Source organism: Lagopus muta, chromosome 4, assembly GCF_023343835.1.
Source record: "Lagopus muta isolate bLagMut1 chromosome 4, bLagMut1 primary, whole genome shotgun sequence".
Taxonomy (NCBI): domain Eukaryota; kingdom Metazoa; phylum Chordata; class Aves; order Galliformes; family Phasianidae; genus Lagopus; species Lagopus muta.
The window spans coordinates 65,481,921-65,504,409 of record NC_064436.1 but is presented as its reverse complement, the minus strand read 5'-3'; the positions used below and the strand labels follow the sequence as shown (position 1 = coordinate 65,504,409).

At 49.3% G+C, this 22,489-nt stretch overlaps 1 protein-coding gene across 1 annotated transcript; it reads right to left on the bottom strand.

The window, feature by feature from the left end:
• Positions 1–591: 591 nt before the first annotated feature.
• Positions 592–22,161, bottom strand: ATOH8 (atonal bHLH transcription factor 8). The gene is made up of 3 exons (XM_048942463.1): positions 21,461–22,161; positions 10,061–10,252; positions 592–2,183 (listed from the first exon to the last, which is right to left on the bottom strand). Exons 1-3 carry the CDS (start codon positions 21,920–21,922, stop codon positions 2,178–2,180), a joined length of 660 nt encoding a protein of 219 aa, XP_048798420.1. The 5' UTR covers positions 21,923–22,161; the 3' UTR covers positions 592–2,177.
• Between the last annotated feature and the right edge of the window lie 328 nt (positions 22,162–22,489).

The following is a 22,489-nucleotide window of genomic DNA, read 5'->3' as shown; positions in this document are numbered from 1 at the left end:
TTTAACTTCTAGAGACTTTCTTCCTGCATTTACTAGAGGAGAATGGGTAGGGTGGCAATAGCAAGGAATATTTTAGGGAAGAGAATTTGGGAATTTCAAATGAGCAGCTGGGTCCCAAGGGTTAATGTTTCCCTAAGCAAGAGGACAAACAATATTGCATGACCTAAGGCCCCAATTGCAGCTTGACGGTGCTGTCCAGCCTGTGACGTATTTGCAACAAATTTTTTGTCTATCAACAGGAACTAAAAGGGGGGTAAAAAGCAAATAAATAACATCAGTGGTATTGTATCACTGGCTGTCCCTGCAGACCTTGCTGCACCGATAATCATTAACTCTCCCAAACTGAGAACCACTGCAGAGCTCAGGAGTAAAATATGGTATTTCTCATACTTAGAAAAAAAAAAAAAAAAGAAGAGTGCATATTTGATACTGCTCGGAGGGAGAAATGTCTGCAGTGTTTCCACAGCCCTTGTGGCCTTGTGGCACAGCCTGTGTGTGCTATGCAGAAAATGACCCTAAAAGGATGCACATAACGTATGTAATGACAGAGAGGGTTTAAACCATGCTTCAAGAAAGAAATACAAACATCAATCTAAAAATGTATTTATTGGGCTGCTAATAATGAACAGCGGTGAGGGTGGGGGCTGATGAGCAGTATAATGAAAACCTCGGGGTCTGGACACCATTATTCCATGTGCCCAGAACTCACATAGAAAAAAATCTTGAGCATCCTCTGCAGGACCTCTCTTCCCTGCCTCAGCCAGGAGATGTGGCAGAGATGCCCCCCCAGACCCACAGACACTGACCATGCAAGCTCAGGTTTTGCATGCTCAGTGCTCCCCTGTGCTGTAAAAGGGAAATAAACGGGCAGCCAGTGAGGAGCTCAAGTCTGGCGTCAATGCTGGGTGGAGGATGTGGTGAATGGAGAATTTCCTCTCCGCTGATGCAGATCCTACAGATGCTCGATGGGACACTTTGGTGCCAGTCCCAGCCCTCCCAGTTCCCGGCCAGCTTCAGGCACCCAGGAACCTGATTTATGCTGCTGTAACTAGGATTTGAACCGGGACTTGCAAATATAACCTTTCCCCTTACTTGAAACAAAATATGTCAATCTCCTGAGCTTGGAAACCCATATTCTTGAACACAGAGCTTTGTCCCCCATCATTAGCACACGAACTGCATTACCTATAAAGTCTGCTTACTCCAAGCAAATGTTTCTCCATTTTTTCTTTCTTTTTACTTCAATTTGAAGTGAAAGGTACAGTATAGGATTCAAATGCCTTTGCATTACACGGGTTTCTGACCACTCGAAAACCCCATGAAAATGACCTCACAAAACTGAAACGCTTGCAGAACTGTGTTGCGGCGTTCCACTCTGCCTAGCTGAACTTCCCTTTGATTTTCTTTTATTGCTTCACATGGCGCTTAGCTTCTACTTATTATTTTTTTTTCTTTATTAAAAATACAAACAAACAAAAACCCAACACCCTAGATCCTGCTTCAGCTCTCCCTACACGTCAGTATCCCTACCCTGTGGATGTCGCAGGAACATCAGGAATTGGCCAAGGAGGTGGAACTACGGAGCAGCTCCAAGGAAGAAGACAACGTGGTGGTTCATCACCCAGTGCCATGTCCCCACTCATTGCCACACCAAAGGCTGGTGGCAGGGCTGCGGGATGGGAGAGCTAAGAGGGACCTCGCAGAAGGATTCCGAAATTCAGATCTGTCCCTGACAGCTGCTGGCCCACTTGCTGCAATCTGAACGGTGTCTCTGACTTCTCTTTGGCTCAAGGATTTAACATTAAGGCAAAAATAAGACACAGTGTAGAAGCTCCATCAAATCTTTGGCACAACAGCAACAACGGCAACAACAAAAAATGACTGTACACATGAGCTGAGAGGGGAACATTTCCCAGTTAAGCAAAGGGAAAAGTGCTAAATAAATTGCACGTACTAAAAGGTGGCTGGCTTAAAAACAATAAGAAGCATCCTTGTCCTTTTTTTTTTTTTTTTTTTCCTTTCTGTTCCAGAGACTGAGAAAGTTCCTTGGCCAATTGTCATCTTGAAAAGGGGCTTCTGCACAAAAGCTGCTTGCAGACTTCATCTGGATTGTGCAATCTTTGCCAAGAACAGATGTAACTGGCTGGAAGCTCTTCTGAATCCTCCCTTCCCTGTTATTACTCCTGGAAAGAGAAAGATGCAGCATCAGAACTGTGAACATGTGCTGTTCTGGTGGCTCCTCACACAAATGGCCCTGGTTGGGGCCATTAACCCACAGTGCAACTGTTCTGAGTTTGGCTTGTTGGGCATCGACAGCTAGGTGGGCAGAGTCCCTAGAGTGCTGGAAGAGAGAGAGGGAACATGGAAAGTTTGGGAAGGAAAAGGAACAAAATGAGACATGTTGGCAAATACCTGCTTTGGAAAAGACCTCTGGATCCATTTTCAGAATCCGAAGTCAATCTCAGAGTTACAAAAGGGAAGCAAAAGAGCTGGTGTGGCCCAGACCTGTGGGACCTATTTTGCTATTGTGGTTATCACATTTATTTCCACAGAAACAGCTCCTCAGCCCACAGGAGAGGTAGAGGCAGGTGTATGTGAGTAACTGGTACAGGTTTACTGCTGCCATCGTAAAAAGCACAACTTCAATGCGCAGCACTTTGAGACAGGAAAAACCTCATCTAAACCCCCTCTGACATTAAAATAAGCCCTGTGAATATCCCACAAACAATCATTAGCATACTTCAAAACACAGTAAAATCCTTTGGGCTCACTCTTTGATGAGGTCACATCGCAGTTGGCCAAACTGCCTTCATCACGTGGGCTCCTAAATCCTCCTTTAAGTAACTCAGGAATTTAGAAACTTGGAAATGGATCCCATTTTCTGAGTCCAACCACCGTTTCTTGCTTTTTGCCAGTGGACTTCAGAGCTTTCCAGGGTGCAGTGCGGCCCCTGACGGTCCTTTGGACACGGCCATCAATTCTCCAGACAGACCAGGCGTCTTGACAGTCCAAAAAGGTCAAACTCCTTTTGATTGACCAAAAAACATTCTTTCTCAGATCCATTTGTTGCTTTACTCTCTCCCCTTTTCTATTATTGAATTTTGTAACATTAAGGTACAAAGTGCCAGGACTCGGTAGGTCATACTGGTGGTTGGACTTGGTGATCTTGAAAGTCTTTGCCAACCTAGATGGTGACGTGGTTCTATAATTCTCTGGAAGTATTATGACATTGATGTTCTACTTTATTATTACTATAATTAGGACTGCTGCCTGTGAGATGACCCATCCCAGGTGAGCATCCACACTGGGCTAAGGGGAGGGATGGGGATACAAGAGCCTCACTGCAAACCCTTCCTGCATCAGGCCTGCCCTTCTGATTGGCACACAGCGAATAAAAAAATGGAGCTCATCATGCAATTATTATCAATGACTTGTTGTCTCTTCTGACTAACACACTACCTAGTGCTGTTCTAGGCAGGAAAAACCACCGTCCTAATTAGCTGGGACTCGGGATTTTGAATACACAGGGGTTGGGTGAGAGAATGACAAACAGATTTGTGTATCACAAAAGTTTCTGATAGGAAATGCCTAAAACGATTTTCCAACAATTAATTATGATTATTAATAACCTGTAATAGAAATGAGAGTTATTTAATTTTTGTCACATGGAAAGAAAAAGAAGAAAAATGAGAGGAATAAAAGAAGAAAAAAAAAGAGGGGAAATGAAGAAAAAGGAGGGAAGTATTGAATGCTCTCATTAAGGTCAGGGCCCTGGGCAGCCTGATCTAGTGTGTGGCAACCCTGCCTACAGCAGATAGGTTGGAATTGGATGATCTCTATCTCTAATGTTCCTTCCAATCCAATCCATTGTATGATCCTATGATTAATATTAAAAGACAGTAGAGAGATGCATCCCCTGTTGCTGTCTGGAACAACAGTCTTAGTGAGCAAATCCCTTCCCCCGTAGGAGCAGCCTCACTCTTACCCAAAGCCACCCAGGTCAGAGGGACCCCAGTCCTCCTCCTGTGTCCTGGGGGCTCTTGAAAATCCTGAATAAATAGCACCTGACACTGCAGTTGGGAAAAGCGGGGGAAGTAAGAAAATGGAGTGAGCAAAGGAGAGTCAAAGTACAGCAGCTTTGGAAGAAAGATGTGGAAAGGAGGGTGGATGGAGGGAGGGAGGAAAGGAGGAAGTCATGGACAGAGGAAGAAATAGACAGATGGAAGGATGGGTGGAGGGAGTTATGGAGGGAAGGATGTAAAAATGGACGGAGGGAATGAGAGATGGATGGATGATGAATGGAGGGATGGAGGAAGTAATGGAGAGAGGGAGGAATGGATGGTAGGACAGAAAGTAGGAGGGATGGAGGACTGAAGGGAGGCAGGGAGAGATGGAGGGAAGGATAAATGGAAGGAGGAATGGGTGAAGGGAGCCCTGCAAAGCAGTGGAGGAGCTCAGTAGAACTGCTTGGTCCCAGGGGCTCATAGGGGGGTGCTGGGTGGGAAGGGGCTTTGCCTCTCCCCGACCTGCTCCCACTCCAGCCAGCAGCTCAGAAGACAGATTTATTGAACAGAGTCTGCTTTAAACTAATAATCACAACTCCCTTGGCTCTTGAATTTGACAACTGGCCCAATGACCTTGGTGAGTTTGCAGCATCCCAGAGCATTTCAATCTCTATAAATCAAAGTACTGTTGGAATGGAGTCAACCTTTGTTCCAAGGCTTCTCCTATCGTCCGAGTCACATACTCCTTTTGCTGAAGTTACCTGATAGCTGTGGGGTGAATCTCCCCCCCACAGTAGTAACTGGAGTAGAGGGAAACCTCTTGTTTTTTCTGCTCAAGCCACAGAGAATCCTCAGCCTAACCCCTCTGCTCATTCACATTTGCTGTTTGGGTCACTGGGGTGCAGGGGCATCTCAAAACATGAGCTATAAGCACAGGGCAGGGAAAACTCACATGGCACCCAGCTTCCCTACGGACCCTGCTGTCTTGCAGCCGCAGACAGGCAGATGGACGGGAAGGATCACTGCTCTCCTGCGGCCCAGCTCTTCCCCAGGGAAGCAGCCTGGCTGCCTGCCTGCCTGCAAGTGCGAGCAGGGAGAGGGAGCTATTTTTAAAGAGGAACCTCTGCTTGATCAGACTGCAGAGAAAGGGAGCTCCAACCTCATTACCAGACTCCCCCGGAGCACAGGACGGGAATCCACAGGGAAGAAATGCCGTGCAGATCACCCGAACACGATGCGGTAACACCATCTGATATCGCTATCAGGTGATCGATTGCCACCAGCACCGGGTGAGCAAACCAAGCTGGGAGCTGTGCCTCCAGCTCAGGGCTCCATGTAAATAAATCATGGATCCTGATGCAGGGTTATAGAAAAAATATGCTTCGAGCAAACAGAAATGCCATACAAATTAAGCCTGACGCTACCATTTCTCTTTTACAACCCCACTCCCAGCGAGTAAATGTGCTGCAGTATGTGGGAATAAACCTCACCTACAGCAGGAAATCTGCTTTTAGGCAAGCAGCAATGGGGCAGCACCAAGGCATGGCAGAACACCACAATAACTGTTTTATATAATGCAATAATTACATACATAACGTGAGCAATTTTGGTGTAACAGACTGCAACAAATGGAGCGGCGTTTCATGCCGTGGGTGCTCCTATATCATCTAATTATCAGGGAACATATATATAGCTCATCTTTAGTTTTAATTCCTTGTGTCTGTGTGCATCCACACACATACGCAGACCCCGGGACTCAAAAACCCAAGAAACTAAATTCCAGCAGAAAACTTTTATTGAGCTCCAACTGCTCGCCTGTTATTCATAACCCAGTTTCCTCTCTCACAAAGAGACCTTTCGCATGGTTTTCTCTTTTTTTTTTTTTCCTTCTGCCTCGCTAACAGCTGCTCGCAGTGTTGTATCCTGAGTGATGATGAGGTTCTGAAAGTGTTTTTTTGGAACAGATGGCCAGGAGAGAGCCGGGGAATGTGCCAGCAGCAAGCTGGGGAATGCGCCAAGTCCTGCAGTGACTGAGTACTCCGGGTTCCAGCTCGCGTGCCTTTCCCCTGCCCTCTGCCCCAAGTGGCGCCAGCAGGACTTCCCAGCTCGCGCTCCGAACATCTGGAGTCTGCGACTGCCAGAAGAGACGGGGAGGAGAGGGGGGGGGAAGCCAAAAAAAAATATAACACAACCACCCAACCCAACCGCCCGGCCCTCCCTCCCGGCTCCGGCGTGGCTCCCATGCTGCTGCTGAGCAGAGCAACCGGTGGGAGGCAAAGAGGGGAGGTTTTTTGGGGGTGAAATACCCCCCCTCCTCCCCCCCCCCCCCAACACACACACACATACATATATATATATATATATATATTTTTTTTTAGGAGTTTTCTGGTTGTTATGGGGTTGTCATGGTGTTAGGGCTGCCTAGCATACGGTGTTTTGTGATGAGCAAAAAGCTGTGCTGTGCTGCCTGGAGAGTGGGTGGGAGCTGCCCTGTAGACATGGGGAGCACTGCTCTGTACCCCCAGCCCCAAACCCTCCCAGACCCCTTAATGCAGCCATTCTGCAGAGCATATGGATCATGTAATCACACAATCATTAAGGTCGGAAAGACCACTATGATCATCTAGTCCAACCATCAGCCCATGCCCGTAAATACTCTAGACCATGTTCCTCTGTGCCACATCTACACTTTTCGTGAATGCTTCCAGGGATGGTGATTCCACCACCTCCTGGGCAGCCTGTTCCGACGCCTCACCTGGAGCATAGAGCTGTGATAAGTAGCCTGCAGCAGGACCCAAAGCCCCACAAAAACCAAGTGAGGCTTTTGGGGGACTCCTGGCCACCCGTGATATGTCCCCAGCTGGGACCTCAGATCCAAGCAAAGCTCCAACAGAATCCAGAGCTCAGCTGGGACGTCACAGTCAAAATCTCCATCACGCTGAATCATAGAATCATTAAGGTTGGAAAAAGACCTCTAAGATCACCAAGTTCAATCACCAACCCATCCCTACCATGCCCACTAATCCACGTTCCTCAGTGCCACATCTCCACATATTTCAGACACCTCCAAGGACGGTGACTCCAACACTGTGACTCATGCATGCACTGTGAAGGGCATAACTTAGTGCAGAGCCCTTTTATAACCAGCCAAAGGCCAGCTTTCAAAAATGAACTCTATCGTAACTTGCCACCTCCTCATGCAGCTTATTTTTTTTAGGAAAAGGCATTTGTAGGCCTTCAGTTACCCCTTTGGCTGCTTATAAATGAGATCTCCAATCACCAAACACCCTTGGTCAAATCTCAGTTGCAACGACTTAAATCACTCTATAACAGCAGTTAAGACTGGAAAGGGGAATTTTTTTCTTAGCTAAAATAGCTGGAGAGGCTAAAGCCAACTTTTCTAATTAACACAATGGAGTGGAAGGGGGGAAAAAAACCCACCTATTAAATTTCCTATTGCAACAACAAAGTCTGCACACAACAACCTAACATTAGGGACAGCAGATAATTCACCCTCAAAAACAAAGCACAAAGCAATGCAGAATCCAGCAAATGCAACATCTGGAGCCCCCGCTTGCCAAAACAAACTCCCATCAGCTACTTTTTTGTGTGAGATGCTCACGGTGCCACAGCATGCTGCAATCTGCCAGGGAACTCAGGAGATAGGGGCAGGGAGAAACGCAATAAAACAGAGATGGTAGCAGATAAGGGCGCAGCACAGTGCGAATACCAGAGGTCTGCACTTGGGGCTTGCTGTGGTTTTTTTTTTTAAAGAAAGAACAAAAAGAGAACAGCAACAACAAAAATCCACCCTGAAGTCTGTAACTCAGAAGGAACTGCTCAGCAAGCAGTGGTTTGCGAGACCTGATTAAAACCACGCTCGGCACAGAAAACGTGCCGATTTCAGAATTAATGAGCATGCGGTGATTTTGGGCCAAGCCATTGTATCCTCCTCCAGCTGCCTGTGCGAGACCCCCCAGGAGAGACATCCTTCCACACCACCTGACATCCAGAGCTCCCATCTTTTCTGCTCAGCTATCCCAGATTTACTGCTCCAGTTTGCCAACAGCCTTCCCCCTCGTGCTCGCAATGCCATGGCTTGGCTTGAAGAGAAAGGGACACACCATGATAGGGTGACCATTTCAATCCTGTCTTTGCATCTCTTGTCTTCATGTCTCCTGTCTATTGGGATCTGCTGACTGCTTGAGGTTCCTCAGTGAACCCTATTAGTTTTGGCTCCATCTTCAACTGAATGTGCTCTGGCCATCACACAAGCTTAAAATAAAATGATTCCTATCAGCAAGGGCTACCCAGAGACTCTTGGGTTGCCCAGAAAATCCTCCACACAGACTTTCCAGTATGGCAGAACTGCATCTGCAAGACAATTTCTAGAAAGAAAAGTAAGGTAGACCAAGATGTTAGGACAAAACTTGTCTTTCCTTTTGGAGAAGGTATTTGGAGGGGGGTGAGGATGGGTGTCCTCAGAGGATACGAAGCAAAGGCAGATTCTCTCCCGGTTATGCTGTTTCTGGGACTGGTGGTGGCCTCTGTGGAGGCACGATGGCCAATGTCCTGGGAGAGTTTCATTGTTCATGTGCTCTCAATAGGATCAGGGCTTTTCTCTGTACATGCGCTTTGGAGCAAAAGCCAAAAATGGAAGACTTTTAATTCTTAATTTATTTTTTTAATTAAGAGTGGGCACAGCTCTAACCCTCATATGTGAACAGCCTGGGATATGGAGCCACTTGAAATCCAGATCCAAGTTTTCTGTCTTGAAGCTTGTGTTGGTTTACATAAGCCAAGACAATGAGACTCAGCCCATCAGGCACCAAAAGCCTCAGAGCCAGCCCAGTGAATTGCCCAGCTGCCATAATGGATGTTCCATTTTGACCAATGACTTCCTCCATTTTGACCCTGGAAGGTTGATCAGCCCTAGGACTCCACTCCCATCTCCTGCCCTAGGGCTGGTGGCACTGCAGCAGTATTCCTGGGCCACCAGCACCCATTTCCTTGCAGTAAATACTCAATTTCAGGCTTCCCCATACACAACTGCTGTACCTCCTTGGCCACATCTTGCTGTGCACATCTCACCTGGCACTACAGCTCTGGGGGTCAAAAATACGGCGTCAGGAAGCGACAGAGAGCATACTATTGTGTTTATTTATAACCCAAACTTCTGAAGGATGATTTGTTGGGCTGAAAAAGAGGAAAACCAGGGAAACCTGCCCGAATCGGAGGCAGACCTTAACGACACCGGGAAGGAGCCTGCTCCCCAGCTTAGCTGTCCATTCATCCATTAAAGTCCCGCTGATTTATTATCCTGCATGACAAGCGAGCCCAGAAAGCAGGGGGAAGTTCAATTCAAGTTTACAAAACTCTTTTTGTCATAAAAGCCCGAACAAAGACATCAATCACTCCTTTAATTTACCCATGTCACTTTCCAAGAGGAAAACTGGCCGAGCGCTCTGCTTCCTCCTACGGCAGCTTGATGATGATTTCACCTAATTGGTTCAGCGTTAAGTAAGCTAAAGGAATGTGATGCGTAATTAGATTCAGCGTTGTTTCCTCAAGATACCCGCATGTCCTTCAGGTCATACATCTTCCTAATATGTTTATATGTACAACATCTCCATTAGCTACTTTTTTTTGGTTGTTGTCAGGCGATTTTCACAGAGATAAGTGTTAGATTAAACAAAGCAGAAATCACAGCCGGGCGGCCACGTTCTGGGCTCTCCAAAACGCTGGTTGCTTTTAACCAGCAACAGCCACAAGACAACGCTAATAGGATCATGTTGTGTTAAAACACGAGGGGGGGACTAACGAGAGGAAGAGCCTGGCGAGGAGAGCAAAGCTTTTGATTAGCAAGGAATGTGGTTATTACAGGATCAGACAGAAAAAGCAAAGAGCCGAGAAGTGGGAGAAAGACGAGGAGTAAAGAATCAGAAGAAATTCAAGAGGTTGAGAAAGGAAGGAAATAGCTTCAGATTTATTTTTTTTCCCCCTCTTTTGTAACTTTTACCGTTATTTGGGGGGGGGTGGAGGAGACTGTAACATACCTTCCTTTTTTTAGATCTTCCTTCTGCTTGTAAGGTCCTAGTGCACTGCTCCACGCATTCAGAGAAGCTCATGTTACTGTGGTCAGCGCTGTAATCCAGGTCTGCTAGTCTGGCCAGGGAAAGGATATAGTTACAGGCTATTCTCAAGATGGCCAGTTTGGACAACTTTTGACCATAAGAATAGCAGGGAACCTAGAAAGGGTAACAGGGAAAGAAAAAAAAATTAGGCCAGAAAAACAAAATATCTCGCTCGAAGCATGACAAAACAATTGTAGGTTATTTTCTTAGCGGTTTTTAACACAAATAGGAACTCTGCGATAAAAGGCCATATGGTCCCAACAGGTTTTGCAGAAGAACTCCCCTGCTGATCTCTGCGGGAATGAAGCAGCATGAGACCTCTCGATTTCAGCGGGGCAGTTCTGCTCAAAGCGTGATGGCAGGACATGGGATGCCTGCCTGCCGCTCAGCTGGCTTCTCAGAGAGGCCAGACCCTGTTTTTCTTGGAAAACCCAACCCCCTGTTGCCAGCCCCTTGAGTGACTTGCCCCGAGCATCCTCCTCCCTGCAAGTGGCTGCAAAGCCATTGCAGCCTTTTGCAGTAAGGGAGCAATGCTGGCAGAGGTGACATGAGCTCAAACAGCATCACTCACAGCTTCCAAATCTGCTCTGAAATTCCAACCCACTGCCCCATGCTGAGCACCAAAGCACCCATCACTCTGCCTCTCAGGAAAGCATTATCTGATGTAAGTTATTTCTTTACCCTTGAAGATTTCTAGTGTAATGTGGAACATGCAAACGATTCAAATTAAGCAGCACGTGTCCAAATAAATGCATGGGATACAGAAGGTTGGACTGCTTTTATATTGCCATCCAGCAAAACGCTACATGTGAGCTCAATTTTAGGCACGCAGCTTTGCTATGTCCAGCTTAAAGAGAAAATCCGCTGAGTTCAAATAGGCTTGGGGCCCCGTCCGCTACTTTGCAAAATTGCTAAAGGTCATTCAGCCCTTAATGCACAAGAATCTATTGCCTATGGGAAACTGGAGCCGGGCGTTTATCTGAAATCCATCCTCACTGCTCAGGCTGTCTGAGTGCCTGTCAATCTAAGTTTTCATGCAACATCAATCACTGCAATGGCCGAACGTCCCTCAACCATCTGCCTCCATACCAGCCTCCATCCTCCTCATCCCTCTACGGTATCACGCTCTGCTTATGGTTGGAGGTTTTAAAGCTCCTTGCTATACCCGTGCCTGAGCTTCTCTTTTTTCCACAGACACAAAGCCAGGCTCACCCCCAGTTTTACATAAGGTAAGAGGGGTTAAAAGGGGTTCTGCCTCTCTGCTGACCCCATAGCAGCTGCATGCAGATATCAATGGAAGAGCAGAACAGCTCAAAAATATATAGTATTTCCCCAAGCATTCTGCCAGGCTCCAATAAATGCCAGCTCCACGAACCCAGCTAGATGTGCTTCCTTGGTATTAGCAACCCACAATAGATCTTTTTGTTCATTAATTTGGCACAGTAAGTTGAAACCCTGGCAATAGCGCCCACAACATGCTTTTGCAGTTCCCTCCTCCTTCTCAACACCACAGCCCTCCTTTTGCTTGCTTTGAAGCTGGCTCCCACTGTCCTCTCTTCAGGTCCCCCAGTTCTTGAGATGAGGGAGCAACAGATTCATCTCCTCTGTATTTTCAGTCCTCCATCATCTATGGTTGGACTAGATGATCTCAGTGGTCTTTTCCAACCTTAATAATTCTAGCATTTATCTCTTTTTCTTCATCTGATTACTGTATTGTAGCCATCCTGCACCTCTGAGCAGTGCTGTTGCTCTTCCCTGAACCCATCCTCACCCCAGTGTGTCCTTGGGGAGCTGGGAGAAGCTGAACCACATGCAGTATTCATACTGTGGGTGCTCTCTGAGTTTATCTAGCTGATGCTGATGCTCTCTGCTTCACCTTATAATCTTTTTCTAATCACTCCTGATTTGATCTGAGATTTTCATCTACAGAAACTTTAAGGCCTTCTTTCTCTGAGATTATGGTCAGTTAGTGTCTAACGTTTTCTAAGAGTAATCTGGTACAGTTTTCCCCACATGCATTGCTTTACATCTACATTCTACCTCTTCTTAGTAGAGGAAGCTCACTTTCCAGCTTGGTTTTGTCAGATGCTTCAAAAGAGGACTCTACCATGAAAATTCAGACCAATAACATCTCAGCTAGACCACCCTTATCCATGAGTACATGGATTTTAATGGAAGAACGCTGTTGACCCCATAGGCCATTTGGCTTGCACGATATATCTGAGATGCCAGCGGCATCTGACCTCTCCAGAAGCAAGCCAACAAGCTTCAAAGGGCCTTTTTCTCTATGCATCATCTGCTACTGATACCCTTGTGGGGGCTGGGGATCTATTTATTCTCTGGGAATACCCAGTGGGACCACTGCTTTGACCTCCACTGGCATTTCCACAGTGCTGCTATCACCAATGCAAAAAGGAACATACCATCCACCTTCAGATGGTTATACCTGGCCCCCAGACGCAGTGAGCTGAGTTATTTTGGAAGCAGAGCTTTGGGCAACAGAAACACCCAACTGTCTTTCAACACTGGTGTCACAAAAACAGTGGAGATCCCAGATCAAACAGCAGCACACAAGACAAAACCAAGACGGAAACCAAAATGGAAAGATTCAGTGAAATGTGGGAGTAAGTTCAGAATTGGAGAAAGGAGGAAGTTAAATCAAGCAGAAGGAAAAGCGACCGCGAAATCGTTGGGGCCGATGCACAGACACTGTCCAGCTGCAACACAAGAAGACAGGAAAATGTCTATTTTCCTCATCTGTTTTGCTCTCCTTCTTCTGTGTGTCGTTCATTATTTATTTGTTTATTTATTTATTTAAAGGAACAAAATAAAACCCAAACTGTTTTTTTTTTTGGAGGGGGGCAGGCCTGCTACAAATTCCAAGAAAGATCTCAGTGTTAGCAGAGTTGACCAAACCCTCGCCTGGCGTTACACAACGCTTCTACACGATGCAGCAAAGTCCAAACTGGAGCTGCCCTGTACATACACAGGAAGAATTTCACCCCATGCAGCTCAGATACCACTGTGATGGGTGCGGGGCACCAACAGTAGGAGATAAGAGTTTTTGCCATGGTAACAGTGTTAGAATAACTGTTTCGTATGGACCCTCCCTGTCTTGGCTGGGCTCCTGCCATTTTAATGTTTCCTTTTGAATTAAACATGGAAAATTGAGAGAGGAATGAGCCACTTAATTCAGATCCAGATCTAACACTTTCCCAAGCAATGGGGGGGGGGGGGGGGGGGGGGGGGGGAGAAGAGAGGTTTTGTGCTTTGGTTTCAGCACTTCTTAGAAGACTTCTTCACAGAGCCAGCAGCAAGGAGGGGAGGGATCTGCCCAGGTTGGGTGAAGGGTGTCAGTAACACACCTGGATGCCAAGAAAATTCAAAATTCAACCAAATGGAGTATCTTAAGACACTGGAAAAACACTTGATGCCAGCAGAGCCACACGGTGCTGAAGACCTGTGCTCCACACTGATCTGTAGTAGGAGGCTACGTGACCAGGTGTGTGCTGTGCTCCAGGTAAACTCCAAGTCCTCTCCTTTCAAACACCCCCTCTAGCTCATCACATCTGAACCCAGCAGGGAGAGCTGTGAAGGTGGGAACTGAGCAGTTCTGCTCAGAGCTCAAGTAGCTATGAATATTCCTTTTCTGACCCCATTGATTTCTGTGCAACTCACCCTGTTGCCTGCATTATTTGCAATGATTTAAAGCAAGCAGAAAGGAACTGCAAGTGAAATTTCACACTGATCTGAAGGAATGCAGCAGAAAATAGTGGGCTGGGACCAGAAGACGCTTGCTGGTCATGGCTGTGGAGTTTTGGGGTCTTATCAGTGACCCTCAGGGTGAAGAAAGGCAAGATGCATGCTCTCGAGGCATGTTACTGTGCACAAGAGCTCTGTTTTGGCAGGAAGACAGGATAGGATGTGATGTAACAGGTCCTTTCCATCCCCGACATCTGTAATCAGAGGTGGTGTCCTTGGAAGATGCTGCCTTTGAAGTCAATAGGATGTCTGCCAGGCACTTTACCAGCATCCACCAAAGTGATGATCTTGGAGTCCATTCTCACCCAGGCCCCAGCACAGGGGACCAGGGATACTCACAACAACGGGACTGTGGGGAAAATTGGGATTATCCCAGGGACTTGAGCAGCATTAAGGCAGTTCACATTGCTGAGCATCTGGCTGGATTGTGCCGTCACCATGGAAAAGAGCATGGTATAATTTATATAACAGATAAGGTCTTTAAAGTCAAGTCCTCTCTGGCTTTGCATTGCATTCCCCCAAAGAAAGGAAGACATTGAGCCCTGGGGTCCAGACCTCCTTGTTATTGTAACATAAGTGCAACTTAACACTATGGATTTGCACAGACCCCCTCCATATGCAGGTCATGTATTTGGCCCCTTGGCTACAGCAGGAAAGCTGGGGAGGCAGAGAAACACCTGTGCCTGTAGCATAGCATCAGCTAAGGCCTCCTGACAGCTGGCTCCTTCACACCATGCCATAAGCTGTGGCATTTACCTGTCTTGCAATTCATCTCATTTATTTTTATGCTGGGAGCTAAACCACGTCCAAGAGAGCAGCTGGTTGCCTCTTCCCCACTGCCTCTTAGAGGATTTCACTGTCTCATTGTGCCTCATGCAAAAACACTTCCAGGAGGTTCATATAAATGTCCAGTGCTTGATAGTCCTGGTGTTCTGACTCCAGTCCTTGTTTTGCTCATTCTGAAACATCCTCTGCTTCTGTCCCCATCACGTTACCTCTCTGGGGATGGCAACTGTGAAGTTATTGGGAGCAGGCGGAAAGATTAAGTACTGACCGGTTTTGTCTAGAACATCATCACTTGTTTTCATAGAATCACAGAATTGTCTGAATTGGAAAGGACCATTAAAGGCCATCTAGTCCAACCCCCCTGCAATGAACAGAGACACCTACAGCTCCATCAGGTACTCAGAGTCCCATTCAGCCTGACCTTGAGTGTATCCATGGATGGAGCACCCACCACATTTCTGGGCAACTTGTTCCAGTGCTCCACTAAAGACGCATTACTTCACGGATTTGGTGCTCACAAGGCACGGATTCAAACCCCGCAGGGCCAGATCCTGTAAGCTTTGTGAGAAAATGCCATGATCACAGAATCACAGAACCATAGAATGGCTTGGGTTGGAAGGGACCTTAAAGCCAATGCATTTTCAACTCCTTGCTGTGAGCAGGTTGCCACCCACCAGGTCAGGCTCCCCAGGATCCCACCCAACCTGGCCTCAAATGCCTCCTGGGATGGTCCTTGGAGGAGGGATGCAATCCCAAGCGCCCCGTTCTGTCCAACCCGTGGGTGTTGCGGTGTCAGATGTTCTGCAGATCTCTATTCCGGCTGGCAATGGGCAGCAATTTTACACCACTGGAGTGGGAGGCTCTTGTTCCTCTGCCACCAGTTTGTGCAGCAAAGCATCCAGCCAGCAGACAAACCTCGCTTAAAAATGTCAACAGGAACAAAAGCAGCAGCAGCAGCCCCGACCCTGGTGCCTTCTCATCTCGGGTGGGTCCGTGCTTTCGGATAACCCAGCTCCCGGTTCCTCCCAGCTCCTGGCTCCTTTGCTGCTCGCATTGCAGCAACATGAGTTCACTCCTTGGAGCAAATGAATTGGCTTCCTGCAAACAAAACCTAGGTGTGGTGCTGGGTGAGTTCACCCCGCGGAGCAATTCCAAACAGCAGTCTGCTTAACGCGGCCCCGCGCCTGGCTCCGCTCGAGTGCTGACGGTCCTCAAGTGCTACGCCAGGAGGTTCTGCACCCTCAAAGCCTCCCTCTGGGCACAAGAAATATCATGCTGTGAGCTGTAGCAAAGCCCTTACTTTGTTGTAGGTGTTCTGAACCACCACCCCATATAATAACTACACAGAGGGTTACTGAAGAAGGAAGCCCAGGGCCATAACGCACAGCAGATCTTCTCCACGTGAGGCAACCCCCAAGTGGGGAACATTTTGGGGGGTGATATTAGCAGGGTAGCTGCCTTCCCATCTCTGAATGGGTCAGGTTCAGCTGCGGAAGGGGAGAATGAGCTCCGTTGCAGCTGTGGCCACATCTGGGAGGTTCTGCTCCTTGGCTGGCACAAAGGGCAGCACAAAGGTGGGACCCATGAAGGTTGATGGCTGGACTAGACGATCCCAATGATCTTTACAACTTTAATGTTTCTATGATCAAGCTAGGACGAGAGCAAGATGCACAAAAGGGGACATGGATCCAAGGAGGCTCTAACCAGGGATTAATAACCCAGATGTATGATAGGCAAGCATCCCCCTCCTCATCACAGGGACTGCAGCCTGAGCAGTAATCTGAGAACGGCTAAAGGCAGGGAGCAGGGGCTGCGCTCAAAGCCTGCTGGATTCAAAGCAGACTCCTTCCTCCGATTTCAGCGGGAGCCATAAGAAAACACAGAGGTTAACTCAGGGTGGCTGCAGCACGCAAAGCAAATATCTCCTGACAGGAATGGGATTTGTGTCAGAGGATAACATCAGTTAGACAGCAAGGGGAGCAAAGAAGCCTTCTCATTTCTGACACACAGCCATTGTTTTCAAGATTTTTATGCTTTTGTCCGTGCTCTCCCTTATTTTCTCTCCACTTGCATTGCTCCTGGCCAGTATTTCGTCATCTTCCTTAGCTGTTAAGCCCCAGTGCCTCCCAGTTCTGCTTCAACTGCACTTTAAATAACTGTGGCATCACCCGAGGCTGGCTCAAACAGCTGAGCTGCCCCAACTAATGCTGTGCCGCTCACGTGGGGAATGCAGCCCTGGGAGACCCCGTGAGCAGGTGATGGAGGGAGCTCTCAGCCTCCCCATAGCAGCAAGGCTACAACCAACACTAGTTGCATATGATGGTGGTGACAAACTTCAGTTGCTTTCAAACAGATGTCACACTGGGTGACATGGTTTAATTAGCAAGGTGGTGATGAGAGGATGGTTGGACAGAATGATCTTGGTGGCCTTCCCAACCTCTGTGATATTATGACAGAGGGTGAACACATGATGGTGCATCCTAAAAATAAGATGCAGAAAGCAGGCAAGCATTGATACATCCACCAAAGAGCCACAGTCTCCATAGGTGTGTGGCTCAAGCTGCAGGTTCTCAAGCTGGTCTGGAATCTGGATGAGAGCTAATTGCTTCAGTTGTGCCAGGGAAGGCTCAGGTTGAGTACAGAGGGAACTTATTCTCAGAAAGAGTGGCTTAGTTATTAGAACAGGCTGCCCAGGGAAGTGCTGGAGGTTGTCCCTGGAGGTGCTCAAGAAATGTGCAGATGTAGCACTGAGGGACATGATGCAGATGGATTGAGGGTTGGACTAGATGATCTTAGTGGTCTTCTTCAACCTTAATGATTCTGATTCCTAATTTCCTCCAGCACCCACCCTGGCTCTGCATATCCCTGGAGATGGTTCCCACCACCCCCAGCATCTTGCAGCCTCCTAATGTTTCCTCACAGGAGGGAGTGGGGTCTTTCTGCTCTCATTTAACTACCAGCCACAGCAGTCACATGCACACTGGCAGCTCAAAGCAAAAGGATACTAAGAAGGGAAAAAAAAAAAACAAAAAAAACAGCCCCAGCAGCTAAAAAGCCCCATAAAAGTCTAAAATATCTCCAGAACCCACAGGAGTGCAGAGAACGAGCCTGTCAGCTGCAAAAGCAGAGAGCCCTGGTAATGCAGCAGTGGAAAGATTTAGGAAAAAACCAATGCACTTGAAGGGAAAATTAATGTCTCTGGACACATCTGCTCCCAGTGCAGACTCTAGCTTGGAGGCTTGACATGCTGCTTTGAGGAAGAGCTGGACAGCAGTGCTTCGGAGAGAAAACAGATGTGAGGCATGGGCAGCTCCAGATCAGAGGCGGCTGGGGTTGTCTCCAGCTACCAAGGGAGAGTCTGATGCCACCTTAGGGTCTGTCAGCACAGATAAGATGCACGACCACAACCCCTGCAAATGCAAAATGCACTGCTAGATGGTGGCATACTTGGATGACCATGGAGAGCCCTCCAGGAGCAGAGGAGGTGGCTTCAGGAATGGCACATCCACCACTTCTCTTGGCAGCCTGTGCCAGGGCTTCACAAACCCTCTGAGTAAAAATTTCCTCCTAACGTTCAGCATAAATCTCCCCTCTTTTAGTTTGAAACCACTGCACTGCTGCAGTCTGCCAGATGTGAAAATGAGAACGCAAAGGAGCAAAGCAATGGCCTTGGGTCCCATGAGCTCTTTGCTGCATCACCACATCGCCAACGCCTGGGTTCACTGACCACCCACAAGGGCCGGAAGCACAAGGGAAAACAGATGCAAGTGACAACAGGTCTCATCTCTTACTGCAACTCCATGGCACCTTGGGGCAATGGGATGGTGCAAGAAGCCGCAGAGCAGCAGCCATGTGGGTGTCCCAGGGTGGGAGGTGGAAAGAGGGAGAGGAGCAGCACTCAGCAGGGATACTTAGAGAGTGAGAGCAAAGCACAGCAGAGCTATTTCCTCCTCCTTTTGCAACAGGTAAGCAGTGAGGTGCGTTTTCCATGGGGAACTACACTATTAGCCTCGAGTCCTGCATCAATAGAAGACTTTAACAAATGACACTTGGGGAATTCAGGGAGGAAAAAAAATCTCCCAGATGAATAGCTGACCAGCACAAGAAGCAGGACTGCAGAGAAGGAGCTGCATCATGGAAGCATCTGATCTTTGGTCCTGCTTTATGGGACTCATATGGTGAGAGATCCCTGCTGGCCATAACACAAAAGGGTGAGGACGATGGCAATGACACATTCCTCCTTCCAGAGCCAACAGCTGCCCATTTATCTGCCACCTCTGGCACAGCCAAGTGCTCAGAACCATGCTTGGATTATTCCCTCCTTGTATAAAATGCCTGTGGCTGGCTTTTCCTCCTCCAAAACCGACAGCAGTGACAACAAAAAGCCTTCCTGCCATCTGGAGAACTGGCGTCCATGAGTCAAAACATGTGTGCCAGATGCACACAGCTGCAGAGCCCATCTGCCTGGCACACTGTGTGCCAGCCACTCCCCTATGGTGAGCTGCCACTGGGCATCCCATAGAGAAACACAGCTTGCCTGTCCTCCTCCTCCTCACCTGGGATAACCAGGTACCCTACAGTGGGATTGATTCTGTGACCCCTGGCATTTTGCTAGTTGCCTTCAAGGGTGGTAAGGCAATGGAACAGGCTGACCTAAAGACATGGTGGATGCTCCATCCTTGGAGACACTCAAGGTCAAGCTGGACAGAGCTCTGAGCACCTGATGGAGCTGTAGGTATCTCTGTTCATCACAGAGGAGATGGACCAGATGACCTTTAGGACTGCCTTCCTACTTACTCAAATGATTCTACGATTCCATGGCACCATGGGTGGGTACCTCCAGCCCCATGTACCCATCAGGGTGGGAAGAAAATAGAATCCATGCAGGTACCATCAGCTCCTGCACACCAATCCCTTCCTATAGAAGGAGTGCTGGCTGGGTGCACTCCTCACCACAGACCTGTTGATTTCAGCACCTCAGGAACTGGCTCTCCAGCACACTCCTATCCCAAAGCAAACCTCTCCATGCTCCTGCCTCTCAGCCTTGCTGGCTGGGATGGTGCAGATAGAGAGTTTCCCTCCTCTGTCCTGATCCCAAAGCCACTCCGCAGCACCGGTGGGAATGATTTGAGTGACAGCCAGCACTGCGCCTATGTGCAATGAAGCCGACTGTCACCTGATGTCACGTACGGCACCAAGCACGCTGCTGGCAGCCCGGGGAGAAATGAATCCAAATGTCATCCAATGCTGATCAGGACAGCCAGCCCACCCCTCAGCAAATTGCTAGGAAAACCTCACAGCAAACATTTCCCAGAGAATGATTTCTTTCTGTCCGCAGAGCGAGCGCAGCTCTGCCAGTATGCTCCAGCACTGACCCTGGAGACTGGCTTTCATGGGAAGAGAGGACAGCAACTTGTTCTCCAGGCTCTTTGGGCTCCCAGCTGAGTCCTGGGCTGAAATGATTTATGGACGCAGGGCCAAGGCCAGGAATTTGAGGCTTTTCAAGAGTTGCCCATTTCCCAAAAGAGTGCGGCTTTAATTTGTTGCTTGCCTGACTTCTGCTTGAGGCTCAGCCTAGAACAAGACTGCCAGCGAGCTGGGAAATCAGAGCTACTTCCCCTTGCGGTTTCAGTGGTGTAGATGTCTGTCCATGGAGAATTAGACTGACACTTCCAAACACGTTACACACAGCCACCAAACAACCAAGATAGGGAAACAACTTGGAGAAACAAAAGAGATCACGCCTGGGGTTTACATTTCCAAATGGCAAACTCAGCACCAGAGGAACATCCTGGGTTAGTGCTGTTAGGCAAGGAGTGCCACACAGTGACTGAAGCCCCTCTGCCTTAGGTGCCTACCAGCAGTTCTCGCCTGACACACAGCCCTGGAGGGATGGGTCTGGGCGATGTGATGCTCAGCATCTCTCTGAGATGTGGGGCTCAGAGGGCTGTGAGCTGTGGACACCTGGAGAAGTTCTGCTGGTATTTGGTGGAAGGCAACAAAGCCAGGATGGCTGGGAGCTGTAACAGGGAGCAGAGATAGAGATATGGGGGTCAGATCAGGGCTGGACACTGATTTATCCTCATGGGGAAGAAATGAGAAGAATAACGCTGGTGTACAGCCTTGCTCCCTCCTTCGGCTCTCCCCTCCCCTTCCACACATTGGGGAGGCAATGGGATGGAGAAATTTTCTCCACAACATCGTTCACCTCTCAGAAGTCCCACCTTGCCCACGAGATCACTTCTTTTATTCACTCCCAGAGCATCACGAGGATTTCCTAAGCCCTCTCAAGAAGAAAGCCCAGCACTGTACATGCATCAAGCAAAAGCTACTGAAAAATCATGGGAAACTCATTGGGATGGGGAAACTCATTGGGAAAGGTGCACCACTGGGCTCAGCCAAAGCTACAATGGAAGCTTCAGAGGGAAACCCCTCTGAATGGGCTTAAGAATTCCATCCCAGTGCCCCGCGCTCCCCCCAGGACAGCGCACGCCGGCACGCACACGTGCTGCTGCATGGAGCACACAGCGAGCCGCGGTGATGCTCTCAAGGGCTTTTTCGTTTGCGCTGCCTTCTCCTCTGTGCCCTTCTGTCTCCGGGGGGAAAAAGAAACAGAAAAAAATCCCGAGTTCCCAACGCAGGCAAATGAAAAATCCTTGTTTCTCGGTCCCGATTGACAGCACGGTTCCACCCTCGGCGCTCCCAGGCGACATCCCCTCCTGTCACCGCATCCCCCCCGCACCCCGTCTCCCGGTACCTCGGCCCGGCAGGTACCTGCTTCCGCAGCGCCTCGAAGGCGGCGCTGATGGTGTGGACGCGGGTCCTCTCCCGGGCGTTGGCCAACAGCCGCCGCGTCTGCTGCAGGGCTTTGATCTCCGGCGAGACGCCGGCAGCCTCACCCGGCCGCGGGCGCGGGGAGGCGGCGGGAGGCGGCGGCGGAGGCTGCGGGCGGGCGGCGGCGGGGGGCGGCGGAGGCGGCGGCGCGGCGGGGAAGGCGCTGGCGGCGGCTCCGAGCGCGGCGGTTCCGCGCGGTTCCCAAGCGGGCGGCGGAGCCGGGGGAGGCGGCGGAGGAGCGGGGGGTGCGCGGAGCCCCGACCGGCGCCCGCTCAGCACTTTGAGCTCCACGCGGAAACTTTTGCAGCCGTGTTTGCGTCTCAGCCGCCGCAGCCCCCCGAGCTCGGCGGCGGGACAGAGGCGAGGCCAGGGCTCGCCCTCGGCCAGCGGCGTGCTCCGCATGGCGCGGGGCAATGCGCGGTTGCGCTCAGCGCCCACCCCGCCGCTCCGCTCCCGGTGCTGCCGCCGCTGCCGCCGCCGCCGCCGCCCCGCTCCTCCCGCCGCCGCCGCCCATCTGCGCCCGATCGGCCGCGTCGGGCAGCGGAGCCCCGGCTCGCTCCGTGCGTCCGTCCGTGCGTCCGTCCGTCCGTGCGCGGCTCCTGCAGCCCGCCTCTCCCCGCCGGCAGCCGGCCCGCCGCGCAGATGAGCGGCTTTAAAGAAACAGGAAGGCTGGCTTTTTTTTTTTTTTTTTTTTTTTTCTTCCCAAAACAGCTGTGCTGCCAATCTCCTTTGTTCATCCCCCCCCCCTCCCCTTCCCTTCCCTCCCACCCCACTCCCACTTTCTTCTTTAATCTCACTCTTCCATGCGATGGAAGAGAAATCCTGCCCCCCGGAGACTTGCAGTGACCCACCGTGTGCGCTTGTTTTTTCATTTTCCCCCTCATCCCGCTCCCTCTCTAGTGAAATTCGGGATTCGCTTTGGTTTCCAACAACCACTTCTCTTATCACTCATTTCCCACATCGAAATCC

Bases quoted from the DNA above. Each gene is read 5' to 3' on its own strand.
- ATOH8 (XM_048942463.1), bottom strand. From the start codon at position 21,922: ATGCGGAGCACGCCGCTGGCCGAGGGCGAGCCCTGGCCTCGCCTCTGT. The intron at 10,253-21,460 runs GTACCTGCCGGG...TACCCTTTCTAG, and splicing joins TCGAGGCGCTGCGGAAGCAG to GTTCCCTGCTATTCTTATGG.